Below are 14,558 nucleotides of genomic sequence, written 5' to 3'. Positions count from 1 at the left end.
AGCTATCTCTATTTTTAACTCTTGTTTTTTCTGATGACTAATGATTTTGAGACTCTGTTCATGTGATTATTGGCCATCTGTATCTCTTCTTTTGCAGATCGTTTGTCTCTTTTTACAGGACTGTTTCTTTTCCTGTTATCGATCTGTGCATGTTCAGTTCCTCGCTGTGTCCTGCATTGGCCTGTGTGTTCTTTACCACTTGTGCTGTTCGTTATGTCTTCTGGATATTAGCTCTTTGTCACATACGTATTTTTCAAATATTTTCATTCAGTATGGCTTGCTTTTTCATTTTCTTAACTTGGTCTTTTGAAGCACAGAAGTATTTTTGTTTTGATGAAGTACATTTTATCCATTAAAATTTTTATGGGTAATTTTTGGGGAATTCATTTTCAGAAATCTTTGCCTAACCCAATAGCACAAGGATTTTATCTTGCTTTATCTTTTCTTCTAGAAGTTTAGTAATTTTAGCTGCTATATTTAGGCCCATTTCTAGTTAATTTTTGTGTATGACGTGAGGTTCATTCTGTTCCTGCACAGATATTCATTTGTTGAAAAGGTGATCATTTCCCTAATGAATTATTTTGCACCTTTGTCAAAAATTAGTTGACCACATATGTGTCAGTATGTTTCTGGACTCTGTCCTCTTCCAGAAGCTGTAAGAATACATCTTGAAACAGTGCCACACTGTTGTCTTGATTACTGTAGCTAAATAGTTAAGTCTTGAAATTAAGTTGTGTAAGTCCCCTACTCTTGTTCTTTTCTTTCAGAATTGTTTGACTATTCAAGGTGCTTTGCCTTCCTATATATTCATTCAGCTTGTCAATACGTTTTTTTAAAAAAGAAGGAAAGCAAGTTTGCTAAGATTTTGTAAGTAAATTGGGCAGATTTGCCACTTTTCTGAGTACATTGGGAAAATTTTTTTCACTTTGATAATATTCAGTTTTCCGTTCCATGAGCATGGTACATCTTTCTGTTTATTTAGGTCTTTAATTTCCTTAGGCAAGATTTTGTTGTTTACAATGCTCAGATATTGCACATAGTGTATGTATTCCTAAATATTTTTATTTTTTGATGCTAATATACATCAATTAAAATTTTTTTCATTTGCTCACTATTCATGGCTAATACTAACAAATACAACTGATTTTTTTGGTTATTGACTTTACAATACTGTGACCTTACTAAATTCACTGATTAATTTGTTCTGATACTTTTATTGTGGATTCCTTAGTGTTTTCTAAATAGACAGTCATTGTGCCTCTAAGTAAAGGCAAGTTTGCACCTTCCTTTGCAATCTGTATGCCTTTTTTTTTTTCTTGCCATATGTTACTAGGTAGGACATTAAGTATGACAGTGAGGACATTAAGTACAATGCTGAGCAATAGTGGTGGGATTAGACACCCTTGCCTTGTTCCTGATGTTAGGTAGAAACCATTCCATCTTAAACTGTAGTGATGTTAGCCATGGGTTTCTTGTAGATGCCCTTATTAGGTTAAGGGATTTCCTTTCTATTCCTGTTTTGCTGAATTTTTAAAACTGTGTATGTTGATTTTTGTCATATGTTTTCCTCCATCTATTCTGATGATCATGTACCTCTCCATTATTCCATTAATATTGTGAATTACATGGACTGATTTTCAGATGCTAAGCCAATTTTGCATCCTGGGATTAAACCCCACTTGGCCCTGATAGATTATCCCATTTATATACTGTTCAGTTTTATTTGCTAAAATTTGTCAAGGTTTTTTTGGTATCTTTTCTTCATGAGTGATGGTTTGTCTCAAGTTGTCTTTTCTTATAAATGCGTTTTGAGAGGGCAGCACTGGCCTGGGAAATGTGCTGGGACCTGTTTCCTTCTCGTCTGTTTTCTGACTGGCATCACAACTACTGCTGCTGGCACTGTTACTGCCCCTACTATTGCTACTATCTTCCTTAAATGCTTGATAGAGCTCATCTGCGAAGCCATTTAGCTTTGAAGTTTTCTTTAGGGGACTGTTTTGAATTACAAATTCAATTTAAAAAATTAATGTAGAACTATTCAAGTTTTCTGTTTCTTCTTGGGTCATTTTTGGTAATTTGTGTTTTTCAACAAATTTCATTTCATCTTGGGTTTCCCTGGTGGCTCAGAAGGTAAAGCATCTGCCTGCAGTGCGGGAGACCTGGGTTCGATCCCTGGGTCAAAGAGATCCCCTGGAGAAGGAAATGGCAACCCACTCCAGTACTCTTGTCTGGAAAATTCCATGGACGGAGGAGCCTGGTAGGCTTCAGTTCATGGGGTTGCGAAGAGTCAGTCATGACTGAGCAACGTCACTTTCATTTCATCTTAGTTATGTCTGATGCTCTTTTTATTCCTCTCTGAGGAGCCAACGTCTCCATCTGCTATCATTTTTGTCCAGCCTGAAGAACTTCCTGTGCTGAGGAATATGTGCACTGACTCCAAATTGGGAAAGGAGTACATCAAGGCTGTATATTGTCACCCTGTTTATTTAACTTATATGCAGAGGACATAATAAGAAATGCTGGGCTGGATGAAGCACAAACTGGAATCAAGATTGCTGGGAAAAATATCAATAACGTGAGACATGAAGATGACACCACACTAATGGCAGAAAGTGAAGAACTAAAGAGCCTCTTGATGAAAGTGAAAGAGGAGCATGAAAAAATTGGCTTAAAGCTCAACATTCAGAAAACTAAGATCATGGCATCCGGTCCCATCACTTCATGGCAAATAGATGGGGAAATAATGGAAACAGTCAGAGACTTTATTTTTGGGGGCTTCAAAATCACTGCAGATGGTGACTGCAGCCTTGAAATTTAAAGACGCTTGCTCCTTGGAAGAAAAGCTATGACCAACCTAGACAACATATTAAAAAGCAGAGACATTACTTTGCTTTCAAAGGTCCGTCTAGTCAAAGCTGTGGTTTTTCCAGTAGTCATGTATGGATGTGAGAGTTGGACTATAAAGAAAGCTGAGCGCTGAAGAATTGATGCTTTTGAGCTGTGGTGTTGGAGAAGACTGTTGAGAGTCCCTTGGACTACAAGGAGATCCAACCAGTCCATCCTAAAGGAGATCAGTCCTGGGTGTTCTTTGGAAGGACTGATGCTGAAGCTGAAGCTACAATACTTTCACTGCCTGATGCGAAGAACTGACTCATTGGAAAAGACCCTGATGCTGGGAAAGATTGAAGGCAGGAGGAGAAGGGGACAACAGAGGATGAGACGGTTGGATGACTTCACTGACTCGATGGACATGAGTCTGAGCAAGCTCTGGGAGTTGGTGATGGACAGGGAGGCCTGGCATGCTGCAGTCCACGGGGTCACAGAGAGTCGGACACGACTGAGCGACTGAACTAAGTGTACTAAAGATGGATTCCCTCAGGTTTCTCTTATTTAGAGAAGTCTTCGTTTCTCCTGCATTTTGGAATGATACTTTCTTAGACTGACAGCTCTGTGTAACCGTTCTTTCTTCCAGCACTTTAATGTTCTGTTCCACTCCTCTTGGTTCCATTGTTTGGAATGAGAATTCGTCTGTTAAGCAGTCGTCCTCTTGTGTGTGATGACTTTCTTGTTGCCCTGACTCTCAGCTTTGTGACTGTGGTATGCCTTGGCCTGGCATGTTTCAGGCACCTACTGCTTAGTGTTTATTGAGCATCTTAAATCTGTAAATGTATATTTTAATCAAATTTGGGGGAAATTTTGGCTCTTATATCCTCAAGATTTTTTTTTCATACCCTATTCTCTTTTTTCCTTCTGTGACTGCAATTACGTGTATGTAAGACTGTCTTATGTCTTTGAAGCTCTATTCATTTTATAAATATATGTGTATTCTGTGTTTGTTATATTTGGTGGTTTTGGTTGATTTATATTTGTATTCACTCCTTCTCCCCTCTGTCTTCTCCATTATTTTGTTAATTCCATCAAGTGATTTGTAAAAAATTTCAGGTAGTATTTTCATCGTTCTAAAATTTCTGCCTAATTCTTTTTATTATATCCACTTCTCTGTGAGATTTCCTATCTTTTGACTCCTTTTAGGCATGTTTTCATTTATATCATTGATGATGCTTATAATCTATTGCTTTAAAAATTCTTATCTGATAATACCACCATTTGGCTTATTTGGGATTCCTCTCCATTGACTTTGTTTTTCTCCTTACTAATGTTTCATTTTCCTGGCTTTTCATGTTCCTGCAATTTTAGATTCTATCTTAGAAAGTTTGAATGTTAAATCCCGGAAACTCTAACTTCTGTCATAATTATTTTTCAAGGAGTGTTGTTTTTTTTGTTTCGGTAGGCGCTTATTTTAGTTGAACTGAAGCTGCATATTCTGTTTCTGGGTGGCAGTTGTGATTTTAATTCAGACCTTTTGTGTTCAGCTACACTTTTTAGTAGGTCCTGATCACATGAGATTCAGAAACCAGCCAGAAATGTGGTGGGACAGAATTTGGGGATCTCTCTCTAGTCCCTTCTTTTTTCCAGGATTTCTGTTTCTCTCTAGGTTTATAATTTATCTGGGCTTATTAACCTTCTAGTTTTCTAAGCTACAAAGACCACTTTTTTTTTTTTTTTCCCCCTACTGGTGCCTTTGCTATCCCTCATGTTACAGTGCCCTAGCCTGGGTTAGATGCACCGAAAATATCCTGACAGCTCCTCTCTTCTCAGCATAGATCTCCCACCAGAGTTCACTCTTTAGTTGCTTTTGTGTGACATGCTTAGTTGCTCAGTTTTGTCTGACTCTTTGCAACCTCATGGACTCCAGGCTCCTCCGTCCATGGGACTCTCCAAGCAAGAATACTGGGGTGGGTAGTCATTCCTTTCCAGGAATGGAACCCTGGTCTCCTGCACTGCAGGCAGATGCTTTACCAGCTGAGCCACCAGAGAAACCCCTACAGTGCTTTTAGGTAGCCGCTTTTGGCATTACACTCAGAGCTCGTTTTGATTATCTCTAAGAGGATTGATCCAGAAGGATCTTACTCCACCACTACTGGAAGAAGTCAAGTTAATATTTTCATATTAATTTGTAAAGCACTTTATGTTTTTAAAATATTAACAATTTGTTATGCATCATCATGAAAGATAACTTTGTAAGTCTATTGTTTGGTTCAAACTTTTAATATTTCTGATATACAGAAATTTATTATTTTGATGTAATTAAATAAGTTTGTGATTTCTTCTCTTAAGTTTTGTTTAAAAATCCATTGTCATTCAAATACCAGATAAATATACACCTAGTTTTTTTCTTTTTTCAATGGTCCTGGTTTTTATGTTTAACTTTTTAATCTCTTTTGAGTTTATTTTTCGGTAGTATATAGATTGATATTTTTCCCAAAGAGCAAGGTAATTTCCTAAACTTAATATATGCAGCTGATCATATTTTTAATAGTAGTCATAATGTTTCCAATATAGAAAATTAATTTTTAACTTTTTAATTTTTTAAGGTGAAAATATATAGCATTAGCAAACTGTATCAAAACAGTGCTTGAAGTCTGGAAAAGAAAGTTTGAGTAGGAAAGATGAAACTTTGTTTTGTATGTTAATAGCAAGGCATTAAACCACTGTCGCAACCTACTTGTTGTACACCTGATGCAATCACTTAGTCAATCAGTCGCTCTCTTTCTCATGACCCCATACATGGCGCTAAGAGCAGAAGTAATAACCAATCAAGCGTTAGCTGGCATAAAGTAATCATAATTGAAGTGCTGTACAAGTGTTAGCTGCTGCTGATTCTGATACTTAGGTGGTGATAAAGGCAATAAAGGATAGCGGCCTGGAGCTGCAGGGCAAACAGCCCTGCCTAGGGAAATAAGGGGAGGCTTCCTTGAGAGAGTGATGATTAAGTTGAGGCTTGCAAGAGCAGCAGAGTTAACTACCTAAAGTGTGGGAGACAGTCAGGGGGAATGTGGCAGTTAGCAAAGGCAGCAGCGAGTTTAAGGAACCTGCGGCAAGAAAAGCACGAGCGCTTTGAGGAACCTAAGGAGCTGGGAGCAAGGGGCAGCGTGGTATGGGATAAAGTTGGAGGTGTGAATAGGGTCAAACTCTGCAGGCTGCGCTTACTGAGGGACTGTAATTTTTGTCCTAAGAGTAATGGGGAGTTGTGGAAAGATTTTAAGCAAAAGAGTGATCACATTTGCATTTCAAAAAGAGCAGGCTGATTAGAGTGTGAAAACATTTCAGTGGAAGGCAACAATAGGTACAAGGAGACCAGTGAGATTATCGCAAAGATTCAAGTGAGAAAAGATGGTAGCTTGGCACCACACGAGGATGTATGAATGGATGGACAGTTGGGTGGATGGGTGCAAATGTAAACCTCGGTTGAGATGGTAGCACTACAGTCTTGTGTGTGCCTGTGTGCTAAGCCACTCAGTCGTGTTCAACTCTGCAACCCTGTGGACTGCAGCCTGCTGGGCTCTTCCCTCCAAGGGATTCTCCAGGCGAGAACACTGGAGTGGATTGCCGTGCCCTCCTCCAGGGGATCTTCCCAACTCAGGGACTGAACCTTCGTCTCTGACGTCTGTCTGCATTGGCAGGCAGGCTCTACCCTGAGCACCACCTGGGAAGCCCACTGCAGTCTTAAGGCAACTTAAGTTTGTTTCCCACTGTCCCTTTAAATTTCCTCAGTTGGATTGGTTCTTTTCCCCCTGGATGAAAAGTATGAGCAGACTTTGATTTTTCTGGTTTGTCTCAAATCACACAAGCAGCCCCAGCTTACTAGTTGCAATAGTTAGCCGCAGATCATGGTCAAAGCTGTAGACCTGAATTAAATGTGAATCGTGTTCCCGGCCCAGTCAGGGCCTGCTGGGGGCCACAAATGGCCTCTTCCCCTCTCCCCACTTTGCACTTCTCTTCCTTCCCCATATTGCAGACTTGGGTTCTGACTCCTCCAGGGCGGGAGTGCCTAGAGGAAGGAGAGGAAAAAAGGGGAGCAGGAATGTTCGCACTGGACTGGCTCTCCCATGAGCTGGAAACTGAATTCTGTGGGCCTAGCAAGTGTCTTTTGTCTGCAGGCGTTTCCTTTCAGGAGAGCTCTGGCTGGGTCTCTGGGTTTCACACTTGGCTCTCACATCTGCAGTTCTTTGATGAGGGCAAATGCATCTCCATCTCAGCTGATCACTTACTTCTTCCCTCCTCGGCCCCTGGGAACCTGGAGATAGGGAAGGAAAGCCTTCCTTTACTAAGGTCCGTTCATTCTTCCAAGTGGCCTTCTTGGGGGGGACCTGGATGAGTCTGTGTATTTGTGTGTGCTCTCCCACATGTGGCCCATGTGAGATTCACAGGAGATCCTCCGTGTTATTTCCCTGCCGACTCTGAGAGTAAGCCAGCAGTCTTGCCAACACCCACTCTGCCCGCCGCCATTTTCAGTCAACGGCTGAGCAGCTCATCTACACGATTTCTGTTCTCTGATACACAGGACCCTCCGTGGCAGGAGCGCCCCGGTAGAACACTTCTTCCCACAAGGCTTGAGATGTGGGTACACATTGTCCATCCAGCTTAATGCTGGGCTTGGGGCTGTCTCAGACATAGCTAAAGCTTTTCATCCCAGATTTTCTCTCTTATTCCTCTGTTTTCTGGAGCTAGAACAGGAACATCTTGGGGCTTCTATTCTGCCTACCACTCCAATCGAACTCTTCAAATAATGAATTTGAAAGAGTTATTTCAGGAGCATTAGAATTGTAATCTAATCCCTTTGTTTCTCCCTTCAATGTATGCTACTGTGAACAGAACATAGAGATATGGAGATGTACAGTCAGTTTGTTTTTTCCTTGCTTTTAAAAAATCAATTTACAGTATTATTTTACTAAATTATTTTGTTTACCTTATATACAAAATTTCATATAAATTCACCACTGCCATTTTAGTTCAGTAGTAAACACCTAATCCATGAAGTGTTATAGAAAAAATTGTTTAAAATACTATCTTTGTTTTTTCTAATCCAGATTTGGACTTAAAACCACCACTAAAGTCAATTGGAAGCAATTTTTAACATCATTTTATGAACCTCAATATGAAGGTAGCAATAAAGCTCCCTTGACGAAAAGAAATAGGTATGTAAAAGAAAAAAAAAAAACCTAAAGTTTGGTTACACATATCATAATATGCAAAAGGATAGAGAATATTTGAATTACTTTTTCTTCATTTATTGAATGACAAATTAGTCTTCATTGAATAATTACAGACTTTTACATAATAATGTATAGCTTAAGCTGTAAGGTAGGTATAATTATTATTCCAACTTCTAGATGGCAAAATGAGACATGAAGGGGGTCTTCGCTAGATCATAGCTTCGTGAGTCATGGAGGCAGAATCGGAGCCTAAACGTCCTCAGTGCAGACATCCACCCCGCCAAGATCAGTCTCTGAGCATCAAGTATCTCCTTGTGGAACTGGGTACAAGCGTGTAACTCCTACATGCTGTGTGGAAAAGAGCAATGTATGCTGACTTCCAGCCGCACTCTGCATGGTGCATATACTGTGGATTATTTGCCCTGAGTGCCATTATTTTCATTTTCATTCTAATGTCTGTTATACCTTGAGATGTACATTATCACATAAATTGTGGTAGGGGCCCCGAAACATAAAAGCCACTTAATAATATGACATTTTAGCGTTTAGACTCTCACTCCAGGAATGTGCACCCTGTACTGATTGCCCGATATGAATCTTACGGAAAAAAACAAAACAAAACAGCCTTTATAACTTCAGCACATTCATTGAAAGCACTATGCTCTATTGTAAAGTGAAATACACCACAGGGTTAATTCCCATTTCACTAGCTCCAATCCCTGTCTCAGGGTTTATGAATATTTAATGAACTGCCCTGGTCACCAGCCTTCCAGGTATTCAGAGCCCCTCGCCCCGTGCCACACCCCACCCCACCCCGCCCCCGCCAGCCATACAAGCAGTGCTGTGAGTTCGTTTCTTAAGTGAAGTTACTTCTGTTTATAGTTTTCTTGTCCCACAGAACCTAGTTCAGGACTGTACAAATTAGCCTCTGAACTTTATTTACTTTAAAAAAGTAGTTCTCAACCGGGCACCATCTTGGCCCCCCAGGAGACATTTTGCCACGTCATGGGACATGTTTGGTTGTCCCAGCTGGGGCAGGGGTGCTACCACTCTCCACTGGATGCAGCCCGGAGATGCTGCTAAACATCCCTCAGTGCACAGCATGGGACCTCCACCCCCTCTCCCCTCCTACCCCCGCAACGAAGAACTGTCCGGCCCCAGTGCCAATGGTACTGTGGGAGATAAAACTGATGCAGACATACCCATTCATGCCAGTGTTTGTGGTCTTCAGAAAAGCCAGGTTCCAAGTCACACGAAGAATGCAGACCCAGCATTTCTGCTACTTCCTATGTTCCATAAAAGTGGTGGCAGGAGTGTGTGTGTTTGTATGTTCTCGTACAACTGGAAAAAGCTAAGACAGCTGTACAGATGCAGCAGTGAGCTCCCCTAAATGATCTGAGAGATGTTCAGAGCCAGTCTGGTTCACCGCCATTCTTTATTTCGTGGGACATGTCAAACCATCTAATTGAACCCTGAAAAGGGAGGCTGGCAAGTGTACATTGCCAGGAGGTTCTTCAGCCTCCCCTGTGATCAGAATCCCTGGTGAAGTTGGCTCTGAGATCCCCGGTGGGTGATCAAACGTACATGCAGGCTGCTGGCCCTGATCTCAGGGGATGAAAGCAAGAGGCAAGTAAGGGAGACGGGCCTGATGACAGAGGTGGTCATGGCGGTCATGCCGCTGTCAACGGTGAGGGGCAGCTTGTGAAGGTCGACGTCCTCACTGTCCCAAAATGAAATGTGTGTCCTCGGTGATGATGTGGGCGAGTGGGCCACAACACGCTGCCTCTACAAGGAGGTGCTGCTTTCAGCAGTGATCTCAACAGTGATCAGTTTGTTCTTAACCATGATCTCAGCGTCTTTCCTGGTCTTTTTTTGAGACCAAAGGCCTGAACTGGCCTGACGGCTGGCCACAACTATTCGGCAAGGGAAGGGGAGAGTGATGGGGCTGCAAGACTAATTGATGCCTGTGGGAACTGCATGCAAGCTGGCTCCCTGATTAGGTACCACGTTGACTGAGTGACAGATGGGTCCACACGAGCATGTGACACTTTTTGGAAGAGGAGCCATCCAGAAATAGAGCGTTAGTATAGATGTTGTTAGGGTAATTTTCTTTTCTTTTCTTTTTTTCTTTTTTTTTTTTGCATTAACAAAAGGTCAAGAACATTACCTTATTCCTGTCTTTCTCTTAATTTTGTAGCATCAACTTTAGAAATCAGGTTCATAAGGAAAACATTATCACGAAGTTATTTAGACATGAAGATCACTATACATCGCTGAAAAAAGCACTGCTGCTCATCAAGTCTGTAAGATTTTGAAACTCTGGTGAAAAACTCACTGTTGTGAGGAAGGCTAACACTCAACAGGACCAATAAAAACTGTATACTCATTCATTTATCACTCAACAAATATTTTTGAGCTCCCATTATATGCTATGGGCTTCTCAGGTGGCTCAGTGGTAAAGAATCTGCCTGCAATGCAGGAGATGTAGGTTTGATCCCTGGGTGGGGAAGATTCTCTGGAGAAGGATATGACAGCCCACTCTAGTATTATTGCCTGGGAAACCCCATGGACAGAAGAGCCTGGTGGGCTACAGTCCACGGGCTTGCAAAAGTTGGACAGAACTTAGCGACTAAACCACCACCACCATTATATGTTGGCGCTTATTCTGAGTGCTTAGGGATGCAAAGCCTGACGTCATGAGCTGGGTCTAGTTGGGAAGATAGGGGACATAAAGCTTACTGCAATGTAGTGAGATGAATGCCAGGGGCTGAGAACAACATGTCTCAAGACTGTTGAGGATGGAGTGACTCATCACCATTAGCTGTATAATTAAGGACCAACCTTGACCTGTCAAGCTTTCCTCCCATCCCCACCCTAGAGTTTATGGGTTCGTAACCAACTTGTAGCCCTGAACGGGAACATTTTCTTAGTCCCAAAATAGTCTGTTTAACTGCTTACCTGTCCTGCAAAGGGAGGCTTGTTCATGATTTTGCTTTAAACATTAGCTTCTGTCCCACTTTCACGTTCATTTTAGAAAGCAGCATTCGGATGCTTTTGGTTCAGAGCCATGTCTCCACAAGTTAGTTATTTGCTGAGCACATCCAATTACTGAATCTCTAGTAAATAACCAGGAGTGCACTGAACTACTTTGCCTCAGGCTCAAACACAGAAGAGGAGTCCCCTGGCCTCCAGGTCCTCCTGACCAAGCCCGCCACCGGGGGACAGTCTCCACTGTGGGCCGGGCTCGGGGGAGGCTCCCAGGGCCTGGAGGAGGGCTCGTCGGTTCCGGTTTGCGCTCCGCTCTGGAGGCCGCAGCTGCACGCCTCTGTCTGTCTAGAATGCTTCCGCACAGTGTGGATTCCAAGCTCTGGGTTCTGCTTTGTCCAGAGGAGATGCTCTAGCTGGTGTGCCAGGCACAGTTCATCTTCATACCTACTGACCTGTTCTCTGAGAACAGCCAGGAATAGGGAACCCATTCTACATGCCAGGCTCTGCCTCCAGTGATTTTTGTGGTGTCCACTCATGTTAGCCTCTCAACACCTCTGTCAGGCAGGCACTGTCATTACCTTCACTCGATCCTGTTTGTTTCACCCTCATTTGCTGAGGAAAGGAGGCTGGGGGTGAGTGCCCGGCCCGATGCTCCCTCTGCTAGTGAGCGGTGGGGCTGAGATTGGAAGCAGCTGCCCCCCCGAGCTGGCGCACTTCCACCCTGCACTGAGCCGCCCGTCAGCACTTACCAGGCCGCGGCTTTAAGATAAACGAAGGCTCCCATGTGTTCACCCCCCTCAACTTTATTAGTATATTGAAGAAGTAATTTAATTAAAAACGGTGAAATCTTCACCTCCGCTAATGGAGGGCTGTAATAATGCTTACTGAGCCAAATCTCAGTGACTTAACAGTCCCTGATGCACCTCTGGACAAATAGACTGATGAACGTACACAGAAGCTGGGGATTGAGTGTCTGCTCTGCGCCAGACTGAACCCACGGGTGAATAAGGCGAAGTCCCCACTGCCGTCGAGTTCACCCTCGGAGTATCGCAGGAGAGCCACAGGCATCACGTACCGGGAGCCACAGAGGTGGGGTTTCCAATGGGGATCCCCCCACCCCACGCCTGCCAATCATTTGCCTGGGTCTTGGCCACATTCTGGGGCCTGGTAGGAGAAGGAAAGCAGAGGGAAAGAGCCAGCAGTGGGCACGGAATGGCATTTGGCCACAGAGGTCGGCCCTGGGAAGCAGAACCCACTGCCGCCGTAGAGAAGGACGCAGAATTGTTAGAAGACAGGCTTTCAGCCTGCTCCGAGTCGCACACCCCGCCGAGCCATGTGTGCTGCCTGAGTATGCCTCTGCCCTCGTGCCAAGTGGACCCCTCACTCCACTGACGTACGTTTAAGTTGAGCGTGGCTCATTTTCTAGCGCCCAGAAACAGTTTGTGCCCTGCCTGCTCATGTGCTTCATTCTCAGTGCGGTCATCTGCAGCTCGCATGATATTATGGGTAGAACGTCCCAAAGAACCTTCCAGAAACTATTAGAATTCATCGTAGAATTGAGAAGGTCATTGGATACAGGGTCACTATACAAAGATCAGTAATATTTCTATAAACTGCAATAAGCAATTGGAAAAAGAAGTTTTAAAATATTATTGCTAATAATCCTTAAAAAAAGAAACCCCAAATACCTGGAAATATATCTAACCGAAAATGTGCAAATCCTCTGTATTGAAGACTTGGAAGATTGCTTATACACATAGCCACCTGCTACAAACTCAGGGTGTATAGAAGGAAGACATGCTTCTCAGCTCATTCTCTGAGGCCGATGTTACCTTGATACCAAAGCCAGTTGAAGAGATCACAAGAAAAACCACAGACCGATATCCTTCATGAATATAGTTGCAAGAATTCTCAAAAATATTAGCAAACCGAACCTAGCAACGTGTAAAAAGAATTAAATGCTATGGCCACACGAGGTTCATCTCAGGATGGCAAGGTTGGTTTAACTTCCAAAAGATCAATTATCATCACACACAATAGAAACAAAGGACAGATCTGCATGACCATAAATGCAGAAAAAAAAAATTTGAAAAATTCAACACTCATTCACGATAACAACTTTCAACCAACTAGGAATAGAAAGGAAATTCCCTAACCTGATAAAGGGCCTTTATGATAAACCCAGACCTAACAGCGTAGTTGGGCTTCCCTGATGGCTAGTAAAGGCTTTGCTTGCCAATGCAAGAGGCAAAGATCTCAAAGGTAGGAAAGATCCTACCCAGGGATAGGTAGGAAGGAATTGGTGATAGGTAATAGGTGATAGGTAGGAAGGATAGGTGAGAAGGAAATGGCAACCTACTCCAGCATTCTTGCCTGGGAAATCCCATGGACAGAGGAACCTGGCAGGCTATGGGCCATGGGGTTGCAAGAGTCCGTCACAATTTAGTGACTAAATAACAGCACAGTTAATGACAAAAGACTGAATACTTCCCCCAAATCAGGCTGCTGCTGCTAAGTTGCTTCAGTTGTGTCTGACTCTGTGCGACCCCATAGACGGCAGCCCACCAGAGTCCCCCGTCCCTGGGGTTCTCCAGGCAAGAACACTGGAGTGGGTTGCCATTTCCTTCTCCAATGAATGGAAGTGAAAAGTGGAAGTGAAGTTGCTCAGTCGTGTCCAACTCTTTGCGACCCCATGGACTGCAGCCCACCAGGCTCCTCCATCCATGGGATTTTCCAGGCAAGAGTACTGGAGTGGGTTGCCATTGCCTTCTCCACCCGAAATCAGGAAAAACACAATAATGTCAGCTCTAGCTACTTCTTTCCAACATTATACTGAAGTTCTAGATGATGTAATCAGGAAAGAAAAGAAATAAAAGGCATATACATTGGGAAGAAAAAAGTAAGACTGTCTTTAATCACGGACCACTTGGTCTTGTAATAGAAAATTCTAAGGAATGCACTCACACACAAACTGCTAGAACTAATAAATGAATTCATCAAGGTTACAGGATACAAGCTCCATGGACAAAAATCGGTTGTATTTCCATGAATTAGCAATGCACAGTCTGAAAATAAACTTCAGTAAGCAATTCCATTCACAGCAGCATGAAAAGAATAAAAAACATAGAAGTAAATTTAACAAAAGAAGGCCAGGTTTGTGTACTGAAAATTATAAAACATGGTAAAAAGTAAAAGAAGATGTAAATAAGTGAAGAGACATTTAATATTCATGGATTAGAACACTCAGTATTATTAAGGTGGCAATTCTCCCCAGATTGATCTGTAGACTCAATGAAAGCCCATCAAAATTCCAGCTGGCTTTTTTTTTTTTTTTTTGCAGAAATTGTAAATCTGATCTTAAAATTCATTTGGAAATGCAAAGGTTGCAGAATAGCTAAAACAATTTTGGAAACAAAGAGTGACGTTAGAGTACTTAAACTTCCAGATTTTGAATCACAGGAAAAAGTTAGAGTAATAAAGACAGGGTGGTACAGGCATGGGATAGACATTGAT

General features: G+C 42.4%; 1 protein-coding gene across 1 annotated transcript in view; it reads left to right on the top strand.

The window, feature by feature from the left end:
- Window positions 1–14,558, top strand: part of EFCAB6 (EF-hand calcium binding domain 6) — a 231,875-nt gene that overhangs the window by 84,536 nt on the left and 132,781 nt on the right. Inside the window, exons 9-10 of the mRNA XM_052640994.1 lie at window positions 7,932–8,039; window positions 10,255–10,360. Coding sequence (XP_052496954.1) covers window positions 7,932–8,039; window positions 10,255–10,360 — 214 coding nt within the window. The remainder of the gene's footprint in view (window positions 1–7,931; window positions 8,040–10,254; window positions 10,361–14,558) is intronic.

Source organism: Budorcas taxicolor, chromosome 5 (genome assembly GCF_023091745.1).
Source record: "Budorcas taxicolor isolate Tak-1 chromosome 5, Takin1.1, whole genome shotgun sequence".
NCBI lineage: Eukaryota > Metazoa > Chordata > Mammalia > Artiodactyla > Bovidae > Budorcas > Budorcas taxicolor.
This window is presented reverse-complemented; position numbering and strand designations above follow the sequence as displayed.